The 22,927-nt window shown below is 48.1% G+C and overlaps 1 protein-coding gene across 7 annotated transcripts in view; it reads right to left on the bottom strand.

Moving 5' to 3' along the window:
- Positions 1–22,927, bottom strand: part of Fgd3 (FYVE, RhoGEF and PH domain containing 3) — a 62,621-nt gene that overhangs the window by 26,904 nt on the left and 12,790 nt on the right. For 4 of the 7 annotated variants that reach the window (XR_015640872.1, XM_087590992.1, NM_001443828.1 and 1 more), the window contains 4 exon segments: positions 11,816–11,972; positions 10,384–10,874; positions 2,625–2,714; positions 1,395–1,531 (listed from right to left, as the gene is read on the bottom strand). Coding sequence is in view for 5 of the 7 variants with exons in the window: in XM_087590992.1 (XP_087447118.1) it covers positions 1,395–1,531; positions 2,625–2,714; positions 10,384–10,824 (668 nt within the window). In the remaining 2 variants the exon portion in view is untranslated. 7 annotated transcript variants of the gene reach the window in all.

The raw sequence follows: 22,927 nt of genomic DNA, 5'->3' as shown, positions 1-22,927 counted from the left end.
CTCGTTAATAAAGCTACCTCGTGCTTTTACATCAAGAATGGCTACTCGTGATTCCTGGGGGCACCCCACCCCGCGATCGGAGCGAGAGACGCGGCTCCCCGTTTTGGGGTACGCTCTTTCTTTTTTTTTTTTTTTTGTTCTTTTTTTTTTTTCGAAGCTGGGGACCGAACCCAGGGCCTTGCGCTTCCTAGGTAAGCGCTCTACCACTGAGCTAAATCCCCAGCCCCTGGGGTACGCTCTTTCAAAAGAACTCTAGGAATCCAACTTTCCTGAGTCCTCCCCTGCTGTGGCCACCTTTAAATCACCTCAGTAAACCTAGTGCTTAAGCAACCCCGGTAAACTCACTGCTTCAACTAAGCTGGAATTGGGTACAATTCTTTCTTTCTTTCTTTCTTTCTTTCTTTCTTTCTTTCTTTCTTTCTTTCTCTCTCTCTCTCTCTTTCCTTCTTTCTTTCCTTTTCTTTCTTTCTTTCTTTTCTTATTTTATTTATTTATGTATTTATTTTTATGTTTTGGACTGTAACTGGTGCCCTATCTTGGGTGAATAGACGTTCACAGGAAAAACCAAAGTTGTAGTTTCTGATCTTAGAACTCTCTTTTGGAGATTTATCCTTAGTAATTACCAAAACCAAAGGGGAAAAAAGGCACAGACACAAAGCCACCACTTGGTGCTCCTATGAAGCTGTGCACAGGGTTTGGTTTTACGACTTGAACAACTGGAGATGCAAGACAAGAGGCCGAGTACCGTCATCATCACAGGACTGGGTTGATCCTCTGTGGGCTTACGGTAGGGTCTCCAGGACAAGGAGGGAGAAGGCCTGTGCTGCCAGACATGGACTTTGTCACCAAAAGTCCACACCCAGTTCTAACTAAACACCTGGAGGACACAGTGCAACTTGCTCTGCATAACAAAGTGGCCCAGCCACAAGCCCAGCCAAGGAAGGTAGGCAAACTTCCAGCTTCCCAAAACTCAGGGGAGCATAGTAAAAACTGTGGGCCTCTCCCGTGTCATTGCAAGAATCCTGGCTTGCAGCTTTTGATAAAAATTGGGAAAAGCTGAGGATCACAGAAAAAAGAGGCACCTGGAACCACTCCTTGGGCGTGGTTTTTAAAAGCAAAAGTAGCTACAGACAGAGAGAGGAAATAAAACACCACCACTGTTCATTGCTTTCCCTCCAGACCTCAAATCTCATCTAGATACATAAACCCTAGAGACATCAAAGAGACACCAGTCAAGGTCACCACCCAGGAAGAGGTGGGGCTGGGGTTGCCTGGAAGGGAAGAGAGGTACCCAGTCCTCCATGAGACGGATCCTACCCCAAAGAACCTGCCAGGCTTCCAGGCAGATGAACTCCTGGCTTTAGGGGCCCTGGGGGGCCCTGGACCACGCTTACCACTCCTCTGTGATCCTCTTCTTCAGTCCAGGCAGGAGGAACTGCCCGTGGAAGCGGTAGATAGAAGAGATGTTAGAGAAGATGCCCGTGGTGACTTCCGGAGGGATCCCTGCTTCTGTCAGCTTGGCACAGAAAACCTGAGCACAGAGAAGCCCCACAATGACCACTGAGTAGGAGCGACTCAGACACCTGCCACGTCAGCGGACTCTTGGGCTCCTCTCCCTTTTAATTTAAAATTTGTATTTTACTTTAGAGTGTGTGAGTGTGTGTGGTGTGTGTCTGTGTAGTGTATGTGTGTATGTGTGCCTGAGTATGTGTGATGTGTGAATGGATGTGGTGTATATGTGTGCGTAATGCATACACCTGTGTGTGTATAGTTTTATGTGTATAGAGGAGAGTGTGTGTGGTGTGTGTCTGTGTAGTGTATGTGTGTATGTGTGCCTGAGTATGTGTGGTGTGTGTGAATGGATGTGGTGTATGTATGTGTGTGTGTTGCATACACCTGTGTGTATATAGTTTTATTGTACGTAGGATGTGTGTGTAGTATATGCGTGGTATGTGTGAGTGTGTGTGATGTGTGTGAGTGGATGTGGTGTATGTGTATAATGCATACACCTGTGTGTGAATATGGTGTATGTGTGTGTAGTGCACATACCTGTGTGTGTGTGTGTGTAGTTTTATATGTGTATAGGAGTGTGTGTTGTGTGTGAGTGTGGTGTATGTGTGTATAGTTTCATGTGTGTGTGAGTGTGTGGTCTGCGTGTAGTGCACATACCTGTGTATGTGTGTGCGGAAGCCAGAGGAAGACACCAGTGTCCTGCTGTCACTCCCCACCACATTCTCTTGAGGCAGGGTCTAGAACTAGGTTAGCAACCAGCGAATCCCAGCAGCCCTTCTGTCTTGCATCTCCGTGGTGCTAGGGTTACAAGTATGCACTTTTAAAGGATAAGGATCTGTTTACTTTATGCTAATGAGTGCTCTGTCTGAGTTATGTCTGTGTCCCGTGTGTGTGCCTTGTGCATCAGAGCCTCTGGACCTGGGGTTACAGATCGTCGTGAAAGCCCTATGTTGGTGCTAGAGACCAAACCCAGATCCCAAACCAGACAGATCCTCTGAAGAGTAGCCGGTGCTTCCAACAGTTAGCCAATGCTCCAGCCCCGAAGCGTGCACCCAAACGGGTGGTTTGAAGTCTGGGGGTGGAGAGAACCTGATTCCCAGCCTATGGATTACCTGGTCCAGCAGGTGCAGCCGCTTCACGTAGGCTTCCTCCGTGTGCAGGAGCTCCTGGGCAATGTGAAGCAGCTTCTGTGGGTCAGAGCACTGCAGAGAAAAGGGTAGCCACTTAATGGGAGAGGCGCACCAAACAAGGGGACACCAGGATGCCCAGGGGACGGAGAGAGCAGGAGGAGGCTCCTGGTTTTCAGATGTGGTACTGGGTTCTCTTAGATGCTATTTCCAAGGATGGTTCTATTAAAAGCACAACAGTTTCTGCCCAGTTCCCGAAGGCTACTGCAGTCTAGATGGAATGCTTACGTTTCTGGACCTTTAACTAGCGAGCAGCCATAGTAACCACATCAGGGTCCACTGCACAGCTGGGGTGCAGCTCAAACTGAAGAAAATTTGCCTACCGTGCACAAACCTGGGGTTCCATCACCAGTAAAACACACACACACACACACACACACACACACACACACACACACACTAATGTAAAGTGACATCAACAAGACATTGGGCCAACAAGCTGCAGATCCTCCACAGAGACACAGATGGTATAGTATGCAGACCGGATCATGTGTGAGGACTGTAGACACAAACCAAGCAGCCACAGTACCTACAAATACACTCCAAGGATGGAAGCCCAGGAGAAGGTGGAAGATGCCTGTCTTAGTCCAGTTGCTTGGCAGATAACAATACCTGTGCTCCTCCCACAGCAGGGCTCCTCCCACAGCAAGGCTCCTCCCACAGCAAGGCTCCTCCCACAGCAAGGCTCCTCCCACACTAGGACTACTAGGCTTGCAGGGCAGAAACAGAAAGCTCAGACAAGCACTGATATGTCTGGTTCCTCAGAGGTCTACCCACGGGGATTTGGGACTGTGGACTCTGTCTTCCATGAGTAGAAAGCAGAAGAATCCAGAAACGGAAAAGCAAAAGCCAGCAGCACATTAGAGTTCTAGTCAGGCACATGCCTGAGCTGTGCTGATGGATAAAGGTGGCCTAAAGCTTGCGCACAATCAGGAGAGGTGGTTTCTTTAAATGTCCCCATTCAGCCAAAACTAAAAGCAAGAAACAAAACTTATAAACCGTACATAGAAGCAGAATATGGTCAATCAGAGGACGAAAACAACCCCCAAACTGACCCTAAAGAAACAGATGGGGGGGGGGTGGGCTGGAGAGATGGCTCAGTGGTTAAGAGCACCGACTGCTCTTCCAGAGGTCCTGAGTTCAAATCCCAGCAACCACATGGTGGCTCACAACCATCTGCAATGGGATCCGATGCCCTCTTCTGGCTTGCAGTTGTACGTGCAATACTAACAGACATTAACAACAACAACAAAAAAAATCTTTTAAAAAAGACAGACAGACAGACAGACAGATCCAGGGCTCAGGGGATTGACTCAGTAAAGTCCTTGTCATGTAAACACAGAGCCCACGTTCAGTCCTCAGCACTTACATAAACAGCCAGGCATGGTGGAATGCTATTGTAATTCAAGTACTGGGGAGATAGAGACAGCTAGATACTTGGTGCTCTCTGGCCAGCCTACCCAGATCCCTGTGAGAAACGCTGTCTCAAAAAAACCCCAAGGGATAGTATCTAAGGAGTGACATCAGGTTGTACTCTGGCCTCCACACACTAGAACACATACGTGCATGTGTGCCTGTGCACACACAAAGAGATCTATGAGTTTCCTGATATGAAAAGCCCATATACATGTCATAGAGGTGCTCAAAAAAAAAATCTAAAACTAGATAGAGTAGGAACAAGGAACACCATCAACAGGGATAAAAACAAAACCATTCAAAAGAATGAAGTGGACATTCTGGAGTTGACTGGCCTGAGGAACTCATAGAGAGGGTCGAAAGAAACAGCAAACTCGGAGAGAAGTAGTTCAGACCAGTAAAGTTGCTGTTATCTTTCTTCTCTTTGTTATGTCTCTGTGAATAGGTGTCTTGCCTGCTTGTGCCCGTGCACCTGTGCATGCAGTACCCCCTGTGGCCAGAAGAGGGCATTAGATCTCCAGGTCTGGGGTTACAGAGGGCTGTGTGCTACTGTGTGGATGCCAGGTATCAAACTAGGTCCTCTGGAAAAGAAGCCAGTGCTCTAACCACTGAGCCATCTCTCCAGTGCCACATCCTGCCTCTTTTTTTTTTTTTTTGAGATTTAATCATTTTTATTTTATGTATATAAAACTTTTGCCTGCGTGTATACATGTGTACCAGGTGTGTGTCTGATGCCTGAAGAGGCCAGAAAGAGGGTGTCATATCCCCTGGAAATGGAGTTACTTATGGTTGTGGGTAATGGGAACTGAACTCCGGGTCCTTTGCAAGAGCAACCGGTGCTCTTTACCCACAAGCCATGTCTCTAGCTCCCCAAAAAAGTCACTTAAAGTCAGAATCAGTGGAGAAAAGCAAGAAAGAACGGAGAAAAGCATCAAGACTCTAAAAGTGTCGACTTTCAGGATACCTTCGGGTAGACCAAGATCTCCGTATGGGGGGTCACAAAGGGTAAAAAGACAGAAAGCATTTGCAGAAATGATCCCTGAAGACTTCCTCCATCTCAGGAAAGAAGTGGCCACACAGGTTCAAGAAACTCAAAGAACTCCGTGTAGAATAAGGAACCAGCCACCTTGTTCATGCTTATAAGCTGAGGCAGGAGAGTGGTGAGGTGGACGCCAGTCTGGGTTACACGGAGAGACCCTGTGACAGTAACAAAGGAGGGGGTACACCAAGGCACCGTATGATAAAAATATCTAAGTCACAGGCAATATTAAAGTAAGAGAGCAATATAAGAGAGGCAGCCAAGGGCTGGAGAGATGGCTCGGTGGTTAAGAGCACTGACTGCTCTTCCAGAGGTCCTGAGTTCAAATCCCAGCAACCACATGGTGGCTCACAACCATCTCTAATGAGATCCAATACTCTCTTCTGGTGTGTCTGAAGACAGCAGCAGTGTACTTATATATAATAAATAAATCTTAAAGAGAGAGAAAGAGAAGGAGAGAAAGGGAGAGAGGGAGAGAGGGAGAGAGGGAGAGAGGGAGAGAGGGAGAGAGGGAGAGAGGGAGAGAGGGAGAGAGGGAGAGAGAGAGAGAGAGAGAGAGAGAGAGAGAGAGAGAGAGACAGTCTATCTCATTTCCAGGTGCTCCCTCAAGGGATGTTTGAGGGCCAGAGGGAATGGACTGATATTAAGCATGCTAAGAAGAAACATCATCAGCTGAGACTATGGTATCAGGTGAAACTCTCCTTCAAAGACAAAGAGAAATGAAGATTTTTCCTCAAAAAGACGGGACAAATGGCTCAGCCGTCAGGAGCACTTGCTCCTCTTGCAGAAGAACAGGGTTTGATTCCCAGCCCCCACACAGTGGCTCAAAACCATTTGTAACATGGTCTTCTGACCTCTGTGGACACCAGGCATGCATGTGGTCCCCATACGTACGTTTTGGGCAAAATACCCATATACATAAAATAAGACAGAATTTTGAAGAATTTTTTAAAAATGGTTTTAAAAATCAAAGGCTGAGGGAGTTTATAAATACGAGACCCACACTTAAATTAAAAATGGTAAACGAGGGGTTGGGGATTTAGCTCAGTGGTAGAGCACTTGCCTAGCAAGCACAAGGCCCTGGGTTCGGTCCCCAGCTCCGGGAAAAAAAGAAAAAAAAATGGTAAACGAGTCCTAGAGAGATGGTTCATCAGTTAAGAGTTCTTGTTGTGCTGGGACCGAGTTCAGACCCCAGCACAAATGTTCAAAGCCAAGTGTCTTGCCTACATCTGTAACAGACCCAAAGGGGATGGAGACAGGAGAATCACTGGGGCTTGCTGGCTCTTTTTTTCCTGGAGCTGAGGACCAAACCCAGGGCCTTGTGCTTGCTAGGCAAGCGCTGTACCACTGAGCTAAATCCCCAACTCCCCTGGGCTTGCTGACCTTAAGCCTGAGGAAGAAAATATGGGTCCAGTTCAGGAAGAGACCCCAACTATCCTGGCTGGTTTTGTGTCAACTCGACACAAGCTGGAGTTAGCACAGAGAAAGGAGCCTCCCTTGAGGAAATGCCTCCATGAGACCCAGCTGTAAGGCATTCTCTCAACTAGTGATCAAGGAGGGAGGACCCAGCCCATTGTGGGTGGAGCCGTCCCTGGGCTGGTGGTCTTGGGTTCTATAAGAGAGCAAGCTGAGCAAGCCAGGGGAAGCAAGTCAGTAAGTAACATCCCTCCATGGCCTCGGCATCAACTCCTCCTTCCTGTCCTACTTGAGTTCCTGTCCTGACTTCCTTTGGTGATGAACAGCAATGTGGAAGTGTAAGCTGAGTAAACCCTTTCCTCCCCAGCTTGCTCCTTGGTCGTGATGTTTTGTGCTGGAACAGAAACCCTGACGGAGACATCAACTAAAAGGAAGAAACCCAGAGTGATGGAGAAGGACAGCTGCTGTTTTCTCCTGATCTATGTATGTACAGGGACACGCAACTCCTCCCCCAAACACAGACACACATATGCCAACAGTAACTAAATAAGTAAATACATCTTTGGGTGGGAGGGAGAAAGGCAGAAGGCGTCCCTTCGGGTAGAAACGACAGGACGAGGCTGAGGATGTGGCTGCATTGGTCGAGTGCTTGCCTGGAGTGCAGGAATCTCTGGGTTCAATTCCAACCCCACATAAACTGGGTGTGGGTGTGATAGCACAGACCTGGAATCCTATCACTTAAGAGCCTAAGGCAGGAGAAGTATTCATTTGGGGTCTCAGAAATAATAATAAGAGAAGCTCTCAATCTATCTTCGATGGTCTGTAACATAAACGCTCCGCGGCATCAGACCGAATGTAGCTTTAAAATGTTTTAGTAACAACGGCGGTCACTGCGCGGAAAGCATCTATGACATGCGTGCGCAAAAGAAAAATGGAAGGGGTCAACCTAGGTCACTACGAAATCAGTGAAACAAATGCAGAGAAAGACGGTGAGAGGGGAGGAGGAAGTGGGAAAGCAACAACAGCAAACCTACGAGTGGCCTTCCCGTCCCGTCCTCCCCCTTCAGTAATGACTCTGCGTGTAATCATGTTAAACTCCTCAGGGGGAAAAAATGCACAGATCAAATGAACCAAAGAAGGCTGAAGCCGGGTGTGGTGGCTGTTGCCTATAGTCCTAGCCAGAGGACTGAGCTAAGACAGCCAGGCTATGAGGCAAGTTCCGGGTCAGCCCTGAAGTGTAAGGTGAGTCAGCCCCTCTCTCTCTTCCCCCCCTCTCTCTCCCTCCTCTTCCTCCTCCTCCTTCTCCTCCTCCTCTTCCTCCTTCTCCTCCTTCTCCTCCTCCTCCTCCTCCTCCTTCTCCTCCTTCTCCTCCTTCTTCTTCTCCTCCTCCTCCTCCTCTTCCTCCTCCTCCTCCTCCTCCCCCTTCCTTCTCTTCCTCCTCCTCTTCCTCCTCTTCTTCCTCCTCCTCCTCCTCCTCGCCCCCACAACCATCCAAGACAATTGATCAGAGTAAGCTAACAAACAAACAATTACATGTTTTGTTTTGTGAGACAGATCTCCAGTAACTGAGGCAGGCCTCAAGCTCCCTGTGTAGCCGAGGGTGGACTTAAGCTTCTAATTCTCGGATTGTAGGTGCACACTATCACACCTCCTCCTCCCTAAATATGTTATTCACAAGAGACTCATTTTGTTTCTTTACATATAAGGACACACAGGATAAAAGTGGGGAAAGACAGAAGAAGACATTCCATGCAAATAGCAGCACTTCTCCCAAAATGCCTTATTGATAGCGAACAAAATAGGGCGTTGGCCACTGAAACTGATGACCTGACTTTTATTCCCTGAGTCCTCCATGGTGGAAGGGGAAGAACCCTCCACAAAGTTGTCCTCTGACTGCCCCGCCCCCTCCACATGCTAAGTAAAAAAAACAAACAAACATGTTTTTATAAATTAAAAATAGTTACACAGGGGTTGGGGATTTAGCTCAGTGGCAGAGCACTTGCCTAGCAAGCACAAGGCCCTGGGTTCGGTCCCCAGCTCCAAAAAAAAAAAGAAAAAGAAAAAAAATAGTTACACAGATCATTATAAGATCATTTTTTAAAAAAATCACCAAGAAGATATAACAAGAAGTGACGTGACCAGTGACTACTGGATGGAGAGCTAACCGGCAACAAATTCCTAGCTAGAAGCTTCAGTAACCAGCTTTCTGTAGTGGTCAGAACATCTAGACAGAAGATCAATTAAGAAAAGCCAGGTCGGGGCTGGAGAGATGGCTCAGCGGTTAAGAGCACCCGACTGCTCTTCCAGAGGTCCTGAGTTCAATTCCCAGCAACCACATGGTGGCTCACAACCATCTGTAAAGAGATCCGATACCCTCTTCTGGTGTGTCTGAAGACAGCCACAGTGTACTTATATATAATAAATGAATAAATCTTAAAAAAAAAAAAAAAAAAGAAAAGCCAGGCCTTGGAGGACAGCATGAGCAGTAGTGCCTTACAGAACACTTCACTCTGCAACAATGTAACCTACAGCGGTGAGCAGGACCGACCACGCCGCACGCAGCATGAAACTAGTCTTAACAAATTCAAAAGGCTGAAACTACTCAAAATGTCAATCACAATGGGATAAAGCCAGGAAATGGAGAGAAACTCCACAGATGCGGGCAAACCAATACAAATACACTCAGGAGGCAGAGACAGGATCCTGACGTGAACGGGTTAGCTACACTGGCCCAATAGAAGCACTGTAAGTTCAAGGACCGATCCTGACTCAATAAACAAAGTGGAGAGTGGTTCAGGAAGTTGCCTGGTGTTAGGGCCTCCACGTGCACACCCACACCTGTCCTTCCTCACACCTGTCCTTGCACCTGCACCGGTGTGTATGCCCACACACCTGTGAACATGCACACACTCAGACACTTAACAAAGTCGAGTTTAAAAAAAAAAAAAACTGAGAATGCAGCCCAGTGGTTATCCACCATGCACAAGGCCCTGGGTTCCATCTCCAGCACCAGAAAAGATAAACAAAATCTTAAACCAACCTAACCGTACACATTGAGAAACTAGCAGAGCAAAGGAAGGCTAACTAGGCCCAAGGCTAGGCCAGATGAAGGAAGGAAGTAAGAAAGATCAGAACTGAGATAAAAGACACAGAATGGAAAAACAATTTCAAAAGAGTAACCTAGCCTAAGTTGGCTTTCTGAAAAGCTCAAGAAAACACACACACCTCAGCTAGGGGGGCTTAGAGAAAGAGAGGAAGGCCAGTTATTAAAGTCAGAAACGGAAGAGGAGGTGTTGGCACAACTTGTGACGTGGAAAAAAAAAAAGCTACAAGAGAATGAGCAATTTTGTGCTAACGAGCTGTACAACCTAGAAAAGATGAGACACGGCTTCAGTGGTGAATTCTGCTAACTTTTTAAAGGAGAACTAACTCTCTTACTCTCTCTCTCTGTCTCTCTCTCTCTGTCTCTCTCTGTGTGTCTCTCTCTGTCTCTGTCTCTCTCTCTGTCTCTCTGTCTCTCTCTCTCTCTCTCTCTCTCTCTGTCTCTCTCTCTCTCACACACACACACACACACACACACACACACACACACACACACACCCCAATGAGGAAGAAGTCACATTCAACTATGGTGGTTATCAGGGATCAGGGTGCCCCCCAAGCCTTTTCTGGTAGACGCCCCCATCCCAGGAGTCCCTGTGTAAAGTGAGCATTCGGGCACACTCCCTGAGCACAGGGTGTGGGTGTTACACACCACAAATCTCTAGCCCTGCCCTCGTACCCTGTGTTGAATGCAGAGGAAGGACGGCTTACCTGAGTTGAGCCGACATCCTCCTCAGGCCTACACGGGGTGATCTTGGGGTCAGGGTCCTCGCCCACACCACTGTCTTCTCCCTCCTGGGGGTTGTCCTGCGGGGCCCGGCTGTCCACAGCTACCTCAGGGTGTAGCCCTAGGATGGCAGGGCTTGGAGACCCCTCACTGCCCTCTTCACAGGGGAAGTTCTCACTGGCCACACTGGAGGATGGGCTCTCAATTCCACTGTCTCTGTTGGGGATCTTCATGGCTCCACTTGGCTCCCCCAAGGAGCTGTCCCCTGCTGAGGCTGAGCTGCCCTGAGCCCCTTGGGGAGCTCCTGACCCGAAGGGAAGTGCTTGAAGCTTCCCTAGTGGGGAGCTTCTGGGTCCAGCATCAGGTACCCCAAGAGGGGAAATGGCTTCTTCTTGGGGTGTCGGGGAGCTCCTACCCAATTCCATCTTCACAGTCAAACCCCCTGGGCTCTGCTAGGAGGCTGGCCAAGGGCTTCCTGTTGAGGAAAAGAAGCTCAGCTCAGTACAGGCGTTGAAAGCAACCCTCAGAGAGTCAGCGTCAGTCAGACTGGGCAGACTGGGGCTGTGTGGGAAATATGACTTCACAACACCCAGGTGGGTCCTTATCAAGACCCAAGTTGGGTTTTGAGGGACTAGCAAAGGGAATGTTTTATTGAAAGAGTAAGGTTTTTTAGTTACAGTAAAAAAGTAATCCTAGGGCTGGGGAGTCCGTGGGGAATCCTGTGCATGCTTGAGGCCCTGAGTTCAGATACACAGCACCGGTGTTATAAGCTGCATGTGGCGCTGACCGTGCCTGTGATCCCTGAGCTAGGGGTGGGGGGCGTGGAGACAGCTGGATCCTGACAGCTTAGTGGTCAGCCAGTCTAGCCAAAAGAGTGAGTTCTAGTGAGAAACCCTGCCACAAACTATAAAACAGGAAGACACAGACACGATCTCTGGCCTACACACACACACACACACACACACACACACACACACACACACACACACACGTTTGGGCTCACCCCACCTCCATACACACAGAGGTAATCCTGTGGAACAGTGACAAGTTCCTGGCAGCTATGAACTGTTTAACATACTTAAAAAAAAATAAATAAATACGTAAACAGTGAAACGTCAGCTGAAGGGTGACAACTCCCATTTACGACACGCTTTTGTGTCCCCACAGCTTTTTAAACCCTGATGCTCCCCCGGGATGAAGCCAATGTCCTGATCACTACAGACAGTTCCCACCACACTGGCGCACCACACAGAGACAGAGTCAGGAGTCAATTCTTAGAACTCAAGGAGTTCATCAACAGCTCTGAGGAGGGTCAAAGGTGAGCCTGGACGAGAGGGAGACAGACAGTCCCTGAAGTCGTCTTGACAATAAGGTACCGTTTCAGAGGAACAGGGTGGGGGTGCTCGTAACACTTACCTGTTGCCCAACGCTGTTGCCCAATGAGGCTGTCAGGGATTAATGAACAGGCATCGGCTTCCTCTGGGGCTTTGGTTGGGAGTTGCCCAACAGAGGCTAAAACAGTCTGTTAAAATGTCTTGTCCAGATCACTGGAAGTGGAGTTGTTTAGAAGGTGCTGGAAAAGAAAAGAAAATGGTGTTTGGAATAGAGCAAAGCACCAGTTTTAAAGGAAGTTGCTGAAGAAAGATGTCTTAGGCCTCCACCCACCATAGCAGACCCAGGGCAGGACGACAGGCTTCCCCGGTGCAGATGGAGGGCACAGAATGGCCCACTGTCAGCTTCTAAGACCAACCGTGTGAGAGCAGTAGGGATCTTAAACACTCACAAGCACAGCGGCTATGCTAATTCACGAGGTAACTCACACACATTCGCACTCTGCGAGATACACTCAGTGACATGCTCACACGCGGGCCCACCGGACACACACAGTCAGCACACTTGGTTCCCGCACCGGACACTCGGTAGCGAGATGCACACACTGGCTCTCACATACTCACTCTCTGTCTCTGACACTCCCGGGGCCCGCAGTTTCTTTCCTCACTTCCTCCTTCTCCGGAGAGCAAGGTTAGAACCATGGGTGTAGACTCTTAGCCTCCAGCTACATCTGACTGCCTTGCCTCCAGCCACGCGCAGCCAGTGGAGTCCCCCGAGCTCTGGGAGCCAATAGGCCACAGGAGCAGAACTCCTCCCACCCACCTAGACTCCTGAGTGAGCTAACCTTCTCGTGGCTAAACTACCTTGGGATGGGTTTTTCTGTTAGTGACTCCAAAGTCACTACAGGAAGACATTTTTCATTGGCTGGCATCACTTTTTTTTTTTTAAGGAAATAGCTTTATTATTCAGGTTACTATATAACTGTGCCTCGAGGCCAATGAGTCTTATGTGTCCAAACATCTGTAGTGTCTGGACAGTAAGTGCATTTGCCTGTTAAATTCAAATAGAAAGTGTGTTGAGCATGCTCCAAGACGGTAGCAAGCTAAACAGTAACTAGACTGGGTGTTACATTCTTAGCAGGCCTGCTGGACAGAAATATCGGACTTCCAAACAGAAAATACATGTTTTTCTACATTCTTCTCATAGCATGGGAGATAAACGGAATGTTTCCAGAAGTCGACATGACACAGCAGTAAAAGGCTCTGGCGTAGTCAGAGGCTACATGCGATCCGGCAGAGTAGAGGCTCGCCCATCTCTAGGACAGGGGAGTTACGCTTTTGTGGTGGGGGGTGTGTGCCATAGTCAACACTGGGTGCCTCCTTAGGCACTCGCCATCTTGTTGCTATGCATGGCTAAACCTGGAGCTCAGTTCAGTTAGACTGGCTAGCCAGCAAGCCCCAGACACCGTCTTGTTCCATCAGCCCAGCACTGGGAGCTTGTCTCCCGCCACACCCGGCTTTATATGTGGGTCCTGTGGATCCAAACTCAGATTCAAGAACCTTACCAAGTAAGCCATCTTTCCACCTCATCTTTGTTTTCGAGACAAAAGTCTCATGCACTTCAGGTTGGTGCCAAACCTGCCAAGTAGCCACAACTGGCCTTTAACTCCTGACCCTTCCTGCCTCTACCTCCTCCCAAGTGCCGGGATTCTGGGGGTGTACTATCCTGCTCAGCTCAGAAACAAGGATTATTTTTAGCCGGACCAACCAGAAGTGAAGAAGAACGTGCCCATTGCAAGCGGTTTGCTACAAGCCTAGTGGTGGCGCACACCTTTAATCCCAGCACTCAGGAGGCAGAGGCAGGCAGATCTCCATGAGTTCAAGGCCAGCCTGGTCTACAGACTGAGTTCCAGGACAGCCAAGGCTACACAGAGAAACCCTGTTTTGAAAAAAACCAAACAAAAGAAATGGTTTGCCACAGGCCTCAATATATACCGCATAAAGGAAAGCTGACGAGACGCCATACACCAGAGCCTCACAAGCCTCCAGAGATGGGAACCATGGGAAGAGACCTCTCATCTCAGATTACTGCCTAGGGACTATTTGTGAGCCAGGGAGCAGGAAGGGGGCTCTAAGAGGTGGGAAGAAGCCCAGTTGACTGACCATAAAGCCTGACTGGCATTGACAGGAATGAGCTCCACAAAGAAGAAAGCTTTATAGAAAATTACCCAGAGATCCTCAGAGATGCTCCTATGTTGGGTTCACATGAGAGGGTACATTATGATCCTGGACAAAGGTCACTTCCTTCAGGGGACCGGAAGGAGCATTTGCAACACCACACAGGGCAAGGTTGCCTGTGACCGATGTCTATCCTGAAAACCCGCAGATCTACAAGGTGTCAGTCAGGTCCGGTACTCAGGAGGGCCTTATCTCAATGGTGGGCGATCACTAACCTTCCAATGGCCTCTACCATCCCACGGAACAAGTCCTAACAGGAAGGCCAAACTATTTACAATTTAATTTCCTCCTTGAAGAAAACTCTAAAGTATCTGGGACCTGGCAAAGTAAAAACCACAAGTGACATCTAATCAAAAATTACCAGACAGGCCTAGGAGATGCAGCTCAGCTGGTAGAGAGCTTACCTAGTATGTTTGAAGCCCCGGGTTCAGTTCCCACCGCTCTATAAACTGTACCTGGTGGCACAGCCCTGTCCCTGTAATCACTCAGGAGAGTATGGAGTTCAAGGTCATCCTTGGCTGTATGGGAAGTTAGAGATTAGTCTAAACTAAGTAGACCTTGCCTGGTATATTTATATCTGTTTTTGTTTTTTAATCCCTCCTCCTGAATACCAGACACACAGAGAACCAGTCCTGATGGAAAAAAACCAAACCAAAACTTCGTCAGTTGAAAGTGACTCATAGGGCCATCGAAACATTATTAGGCCTGTTATCTAAGGACAATGACAAAATCACTGTAGGCAGGTCACTTTGGGTCCTTGCTTGGTTTCTCCTTCGCTTAACTTGATGGCTTCACACTGAAAACCCACCAAGTCCATATCATCAAGGAGCGAGCCCCAGGGTGCCTTAGTCATGGCCAGGTGGGATGACCAGACCCCAGTAAGATTAATGCCACCTCACGACTCAGAGGTACCTGGGAAGGATGAGTGTTCATCTTGGACTCTCAGCCTAGGAAGGGCTCTAGTTCCTTATCTGAGGAGAACACGGTGGGGTGCCTCATGCCTTGGTATTAAGGTGGGGGATCAGTGGGACCTTAGAACAGGGCAGGGGCATGAGGCCAAGCTGAGTGGAGAAGACAACACAGTATCTTTTTTTTTTTTTTCCTGAGACAGGGTCTTCCTTTCTATAATCCAAGCAAGTTTTCAGTCTCCTCAGGGCTGGGATTGCAGGCATAAGACACCATGCTCACAGGGAACAGTTTCTTTTGAACCAGGGCTTGAGGGTTGGGGGACTTCTGGGAATTGATACCAAAATGCCAACGTCTCAGAACATCTGAGGAGTGTGGCCCACAGAGGTCTGAGCCAGGTAAGGAACATCCACCAGCCTGTTTTTGAAGCCTCAACAGACAGCTTTGACCCCTGTGCCAAAGCCCTTGTCCTCCAGTCTTCCCTTACAAGGGCAAGGCCCAACTGTGTAGCCTGTCACCTAGGGATGAGGGTAGGGATAGTGGATGGTGGCACGGCATAAGGGGCCATCCTGCTGGCCTTGAGATTATCACAGATTCAGTGCATGACTTTAGGTAAATGAGGGAACGGCTTCCTCATGGGTTACATTTCTATGCTAAAGACATCAACCTGGATGAGAGATCCAGAGACAGAGGAAGGAGAAACAGAGTTCCCTGCATACCCAGGAGGGTCAAGTTACCAGAGGCTCCAGTAACAACCCTGTTCTCATAGGAAGGTCTGTGCAGACACCCTTGGCTCTCACCTCAAGCTAATCCCCTAAGATCTCACTGAGTATACTAACAGTCTACTGCCCACAACCAACACATCCATTTTTGGGGCAATGTGGCCCTTGTTATCGCTAAGGTTTTGCATGAGGCATGTTCCTGCTTTTATGCCTTAGTACCCGGAAAAAAGGGCTTCACTAGGCTTCCCCAGGAGGAACACAGTGATGGTCCTGCACAGATTCCTGACGCCAGGACAGCATACAACAATCTTACACCTAGATTAGCCATTCCGTTCATTTTTTGGAAGCCGTACTAGGCAACATGGCACATCCATCTGATGGGTTACTGTAGCCTGAAACGATTCTAGGCCACTGTGACGCACAGAGATCCCTACCCACTCAGCTATGGCAGGACAAAGGGAAACTAAGTACTAAACAAAGCAATAATTTTGGCCTGAAACTAGATTGACAGAGAATCACAGGTCCAGGAATGATTGAGGGTGGGCCATCAGGACTGGAGAACACGGACAGAGCTACCACCTACACAGGGTGGCTGTGTTTGGACGTCAGATCTGGGAACTTTTTCTTGAGATCACAGACTCTGCTTCCTGAATGCCACACCTAACTCATTTAATCTTAAAACAAAATAAAACTATTTATTTACTTATTTATTTGTGTGTGTGTGTGTGTGTGTGTGTGTGTGTGTGTGTGTGTGTGTGTGTAAGAGACATAGCCAGCAACTTTATGGAGTTGACTCTCTTCTCCTTCTGTGTAGGCTCCTGGATGACAAGACGTATGCAGCTTGTCAGTCTTGGCTGCAGGAGCCTTTACCTGCTGAGTCATCGTCCCGTCTCACAGTTAATCTTCCGACCTGTATGTTTACTCAATATTTTTTGTTTACTGTGTGTGTACGTGCATGTGTGTGTGCAGGGGTGCATGTGTATGCATGTGTGCCGCAGTATGAGTGTGGATGACTTGTGGGTGTCTTCCCTCCTTCCACCATGAACTTCCTAAGGACAGAACTCAGGTCATCAGGCTTGGCGACCCGTGCCTTTACTTGCTGATCCATTTTGCAGGCCCCCAGAATTCCATTCTTTAAGTTCAGGCTGCCTTCACCACAAGCCCTTTGGCTCAGTATACAATCCTCGCTATTTGGGATGATGTTTGGCAATTTCCATTGTAAAACATAATGAAACAAGACAGAAGAGCACGGTCTTCTTGATAGCCTGAAACAGACAATGAGTTTTGCACATCACCGTCCACCCCGACCCCCCTACCCAGACCCCTTAGCACTGATAATCCCCCAGGAGCCTTCTCAGATGTTCTGCACTAACTTTTCCTTGGTAGGGAATAGGATTGCTCACCCCTGTTTTTATCCGACTCTCACACAGGCTTCTCCTCTAAAAGACACCCCATGACTCCCACATGTTCTCATCCTCCTCTCCTCTCTCATCCAGAGCCCCCATCTGGCTCTCATCTAAGCTTTTCCTCCCTATACTCTGCTCTCCTCCTCATCTTCTCCTCATTGGCATGTAATTAAAAGAGACTCATTTTTATCACGTGACCCTCAGCCAGGCTCATGAGACTTGGGAGATGTTTTGGGTGAACAAAAAAATGGTGGACTAGGAACCAATGTGCCAGTGAATGTTTAGAACCCTGCTAAGACAGCTACATCCACATGCAGAAATGTTCTCTCACTGCATGCAAATTTTAAAAATATAAAATTTAAGTTCCTTGTCATTGAGATCATGGAAGGTAGCATTCCATCGAAAAGCAGTCCTTATTAGGTCAGGCCCACCCCATCACCATGCAGGGGACAACTGAAACAGGAAGAACAGACCATGACTCAAGTGTCAGGTAGCATGACACATAACCAAATGTCAGGAGCTAAAAGCTAAGACCTAAATCTGGGAGGACTTCGGAGGTCAGTCATGAGGCAGAATACAGGGTCTAGGTTCTGTATAAAGTAAATACAGGTCACTCTACCTCATGCGACCTGAGTGTCCACGCCGTTTCACCTCATAGGCCCAAGTCACTATGTTATCCCACTTCTGAGTATCCAGGTAACCTCGGAGGATCTAAGTAACCATGGCCTCTACCTTTTAGGACCTAAGAAAACAGGCTATCTACTTAACAGGACATGGAATCAGGCCATACCACCTCATAGGACCTGAGGGTCAAGGCTAACCCACTTACAGGACCTGAGTCCGTATCATTCCACTTTATAGAACCTGGTCGGACACTTCACAAAAGCTGAGTGTCCACATGAGGGTAATAATTACAAGGAACTTAAATATTTTCTATCAAGAGCATGGCCACAGGCCTTTGCAATGTTGTTTTGTAGTCTCCCCTACCTTTAAAACTTTTTTGTTGGCTGGGGATTTAGCTCAGTGGTAGAGCGCTTACCTAGGAAGCGCAAGGCCCTGGGTTCGGTCCCCAGCTCCGAAAAAAAAAAAGAACCAAAAAAAAAAAAAAAAACTTTTTTGTTTACTTAAAGGCTCTTCCTTATTCCCAAACCATAATGGCCAAGGCAGAGGACCCCTTTTCTCGTCTTGTTCATTTTCTTTGCACTGATTCTTTTCCTCTCATTTTTGTATTAGTTCTTTGAGAATTTCATATAATGCATTTTGAACATAGACACCCCTCTCCCCCAACTCCTCCCACATCTACACCTTCCTACTCTCGACTCACTGAACTTTGTGTCTTCTTTCTATTTTAACCTGTTAAGCCCAATTTATTCTGTTCATATATTCTTGGGTGCGTGGCCTTCCACTGGAATGCTGTCAGCTGACCAGGGCTACAATTTCAAAGAAAACTGACTGTCCTTCTCCAAGCAGCTATCAGTTGTCAATAACTCCTTGACTAGGGGTGGGACTCAGTGCCCGCCACCCCTCTCCATGCTGGGGTTTTGTCTGGCTTCAGCCTGCATAGACATTGTATACATTGTCACAACCGTTGTGAGTCCATATGTACAACTGCCCTGCTGTGTCCAGAGGACACCGTGTCCTCGTAGCTATCTGTGTCTCTGACTCTAACATCTTTCTGCTCCTTCTGCTGTGATCCTAGAGCCTTAGAAGGAGGGAATGTGATATAAACATCCCATTTAGGGCTGCATATAATGGAACAGGAAGGATTAAGTTGAGAAGAGGGTAAGAAGACAGGGTACTGGAGGGAACCGCAGGAAAGGACAAAAAACACTAAAAATCTTTCATAAACTACATATGAAAGCCTACTGTATAGGCTTCTTTAAAACACACACACATATGTACACACATACACACATAAACACACACATACACACATACACACATAAACACACACATACACACATACACACATACACACATAAACACACACATACACACACACACATAAACACACACATACACACATACACACATACACACATAAACACACACATACACACATACACACACACATACACCCACACATATACACATAAACACACACATACACCCACACATACACACATAAACACACACATACACACACACATACACACACACATACACACATAAACACACACATACACACACAAACACACACATACACATACACACACACACACACACACACACACACACACACACACACAATGGAGCTACCCTATAATTGGGTGACAATACCCGTACTGGACACTACAGGATATCAAGTAAAAACACCCACTGCCCACAATGGGTTATCTCTTTTGGAGTTGTTGGCCAGTGAGGCCTCAACTACCTGCAAACATCACAGGCTAATGTTATTGGTTACCCTACAGAATTTGATAGTAAGACCCGATTGCTGAAGAGATCACATACTCGAGTCATGAAACATATAAGGAAAAAAAAAAAAGCTGGTACTGACCTGGAAGTCTCACCCCCACTGGCTAACTTTCACAGTGCTGGGAGTTGCGACTGGAGGAGGGAAGTAACCATCACTCACAGTCAGCTGCTCCCTGTGAGCTACAGTAATGACCGGGCTGGCAAGACATGCTCCCTGCTGTAGCAGTGGCACCAACATCATGGGAATAACCAACTACTTTCTGATTGGATTTAAGGCCGATTCCACAAGATGAAGCCCATACCTTATCGGTCAACAACCTATGGCTAGACATGTCATAGGGCTTCGGGAAGAATCTACTACTACTATTTTGTCAAATAGATATTGTAAAAAGCGGAATCCTGATGACTTACTAGACCCCATAGATGAATATGGCTTTCACCCCTCATCAGAGAAGCTTCTACTTACATTAGGTGGCAATTAACATGGAGGCCCAGAGACTTGCACCGAATTTTAAACTAGCCAGTATGGAGAAAAATGGTGAGGCTGAATCCCAGCCAGTGGGGAAAAGACACCGTGCCCTTGCATTAGGATTGAAAACCTGCTCTGTGTGCTTCCCACCCAGAACATCACCCTTTCGCTTTGTCAATTGTCTGTGTGTTCTTTGTGCGGTATTGGTGAGGAATCTTGGACTCAAGATTTCATTTCCAGTACAGATCACCCCACCTCGTAGGACCTGAGTGTCCAGATCAGCTCGCTTTACGGGGCCTGAACATTTAATCATTCCCCATTTCTAGGGGCTCAGAGACAGGCAATGATATTGGAGTAGGGAAAGGCAGCAAGCATGGAATTCCAAAGCCGGCCATGCGGGGTACACTCTTCATGGTAGGGATCACAGGGGTGGGTATTGGGAGGGAGAACTGTAGGATGTCACACAGGAAAAGGCAGGCAGGTACAAGATAGAATGAGGCCTGTCATTGGACGAGAAGGAAGGATGGGCGGGAGAAAAGTTTTAGAGAGAGGAGGAGACTGGAACCAAAGGGGAGGAGAAGCAGTGGAGAGAACACGGAGGTGGATGTTAAGATTCCTCTCTGCACCTTTACAGGTTGTTATGAATGTTCTTAAGGGATGGATGTGTACAGGGCTTTGTATATCTAGGTGGGCAATTATATCTTATCAATTGGTTGTAAGTTAATTGTGTGGATGTATTGTACATTGAGCATTTAACACATAAGTCTGGTTATGGGTTCCAGTTTGCTGAGTAATGATTTCACTGGGTGTTGGGAGTGTGAATAGCGTTTGTGACAGGAAGCCAGGCTAGTCTATAGAATGCTTGGGGCTAGCATGGCGTGGGGCCACGCTAGCACAGCCTGCAGAATGCTTATGTGAGTCTTAGGCGTGGTAACAACTGCCGAGGGGACAGAGTGTGAAAGTGGTAACAGAGAAACAGCTTGATCAGGCAGGTCCTCAGGGAACTCACAGGAACCAGGACGAGTGTCACCTTTTTTATAATTTTTTTCTTTTTTTTTTTTTCTTTTTTTTCCGGAGCTGAGGACCGAACCCAGGACCTTGCGCTTGCTAGGCAAGCACTCTACCACTGAGCTAAATCCCCAACCCCTTTTTTATAATTTTACAGCAACAGGGAAGAGCAAGTCAAGTCTGATGCCAATGTAGACCGCAGCCAGTGGGCCCGGCCCCGTTTGAGGAGTTTTTGAGACAGGGGCTCACCAATCAGCTGTTTAAGGGAAAGTCAGTATATGAGGTCCAGATGCCACAGAGACAACCTGTTAATGGTCATGGGGGAGGCTTCCTAGCACTGGAGGAAGGAAGAGCAGGCCAGACCTCAGTATGGTCACATGACAGCCTCACTGTGGTGCAAGATATGCAAGATAGGCTGCAGTCAGCTTGCCCTCGGGGCACCAGGTTGCTGCCCCCATTTTACACAGGATCTGTCCTGTTGCATTCCTCCACACCAGTCCAGATCTGTCATAGCCAACCCCCCACCCACCTAGACATATCTGGGGTGCAGAGGATGCTGCACACAGAGGGAAGTGGCCACAATGAGCAAAGGGCCTTCTTACTTCTCATTTCCTTCCTGGACAACTTGGTCCCTGCCTCTCCCCACCCCCCAACCCCCGTCTGTCCCCCTGGCCAGAGGCAGGCAGAGACGGGCCATGCCAGCAGTGACCAGCTCTGTGCATTCTTCTGTCCTTGTTCATTGTTTTGGGCACACATCCCTCTCAGAGCCTCCTTGTAGTTATAGAACAGTCCACAAAGCCAGCACCATCTGGGTTTTATATCTGCCCCGTGCTGATTTGACTTCCTTCCCAGTCGCTTTATGACGGAGATAGAGACGATGGAGAAATCGCAATTTCTATCCGTTAAGTGGAGAATCTCAGTCAGCCTGCCCAGGGCCCATAAGAAGGTGCAGTGTGACGGAAACTTCTGGAACATGCATCAAGATACCCCCAAGTCCCTGTTGTAACCCATGGAGCTGGCTTTCATCACTGAGCAGCAGGGCCAGGTTTCTCCTCAGCAGCGAGGCTTCTAAAGACAAACCCATTTCAGCGCTAATCTCGTAAAGTGCTCTTGACCTCTGTACACAGAGTTCAGTGTGGCTCTGGGGCCCCTGCACATTGGGAGGTACAGATCCCTCTAGAAACAGAAATCAGCCTCCGCTGCTACCCAGCAGGGGCAGAAGCAGGCTTCAAGGGGCCTGTGGCAGCCCAGTTGAGACAAACCACTTCCTCCTGTCCTTGCCGGAGCTGGCCCCACCCCCAAACCAAGCAAGTTGTGTGTTAGCAGCTCAGAGGGTTTGTGTGGGGAGGACCATCCAGTCCATTGACATAGGCTTGGGGGGCTGGGATGAGCTGTCAAGTGCTCTGTGCCTGTTTCATCTCTGACAAAAATGGGGGCTGGGAAGATTCTCAGTAAACCACGTGTGGAGTCAGACCAATGAGGGAACCTGTCTGAAAAAACAAGATAAACAGGTCCTGGAGGATAGCATCTGAGATTGTCTTCTGGCTTCCCCACACACTTCCCCACATGGATGCAATCACATGCACACGCACGCACGAAAGGCTGGCAATGACCACCTTAGGTGTGAAGAAGGACCAATCTATTTTATTTTTGGTTTTGTCTTTGTTTTTTCTTTTTGTTTTTTTCCAAGAGACAGGGTTTCTCTGTGTGGCCCTGCCTGGCTGCTGTGGAACTTGCTTTGTAGATCAGGCTGGCCTCCAACTCAGAGGCCTCCCAAATGCTGGGATTAAATTAGTGCACCGCCACCACCACCCCCCTGCTAAGAAGGACCGACCTAAACTGAGGTACAGCCACATAGGCTCTAAACCTCAGCGTGCTTGGCATCCTTAAGATGCCACTTTACAGAACGGGAAATTGAGGCAAAGTCTGAGAAGCTGTCCAAAGCTAAGTTCTGGGGTTCTACAACTGCCCACTGTGCTATTCCTGGCATTCTTTCTCACCAGGGCCTTCTCGACAGTTGTCCACCCTCT

This window comes from Rattus norvegicus, chromosome 17 (assembly GCF_021556685.1).
Source record: "Rattus norvegicus strain SHRSP/BbbUtx chromosome 17, alternate assembly SHRSP_T2T, whole genome shotgun sequence".
Lineage (NCBI taxonomy): Eukaryota > Metazoa > Chordata > Mammalia > Rodentia > Muridae > Rattus > Rattus norvegicus.
This window is presented reverse-complemented; position numbering and strand designations above follow the sequence as displayed.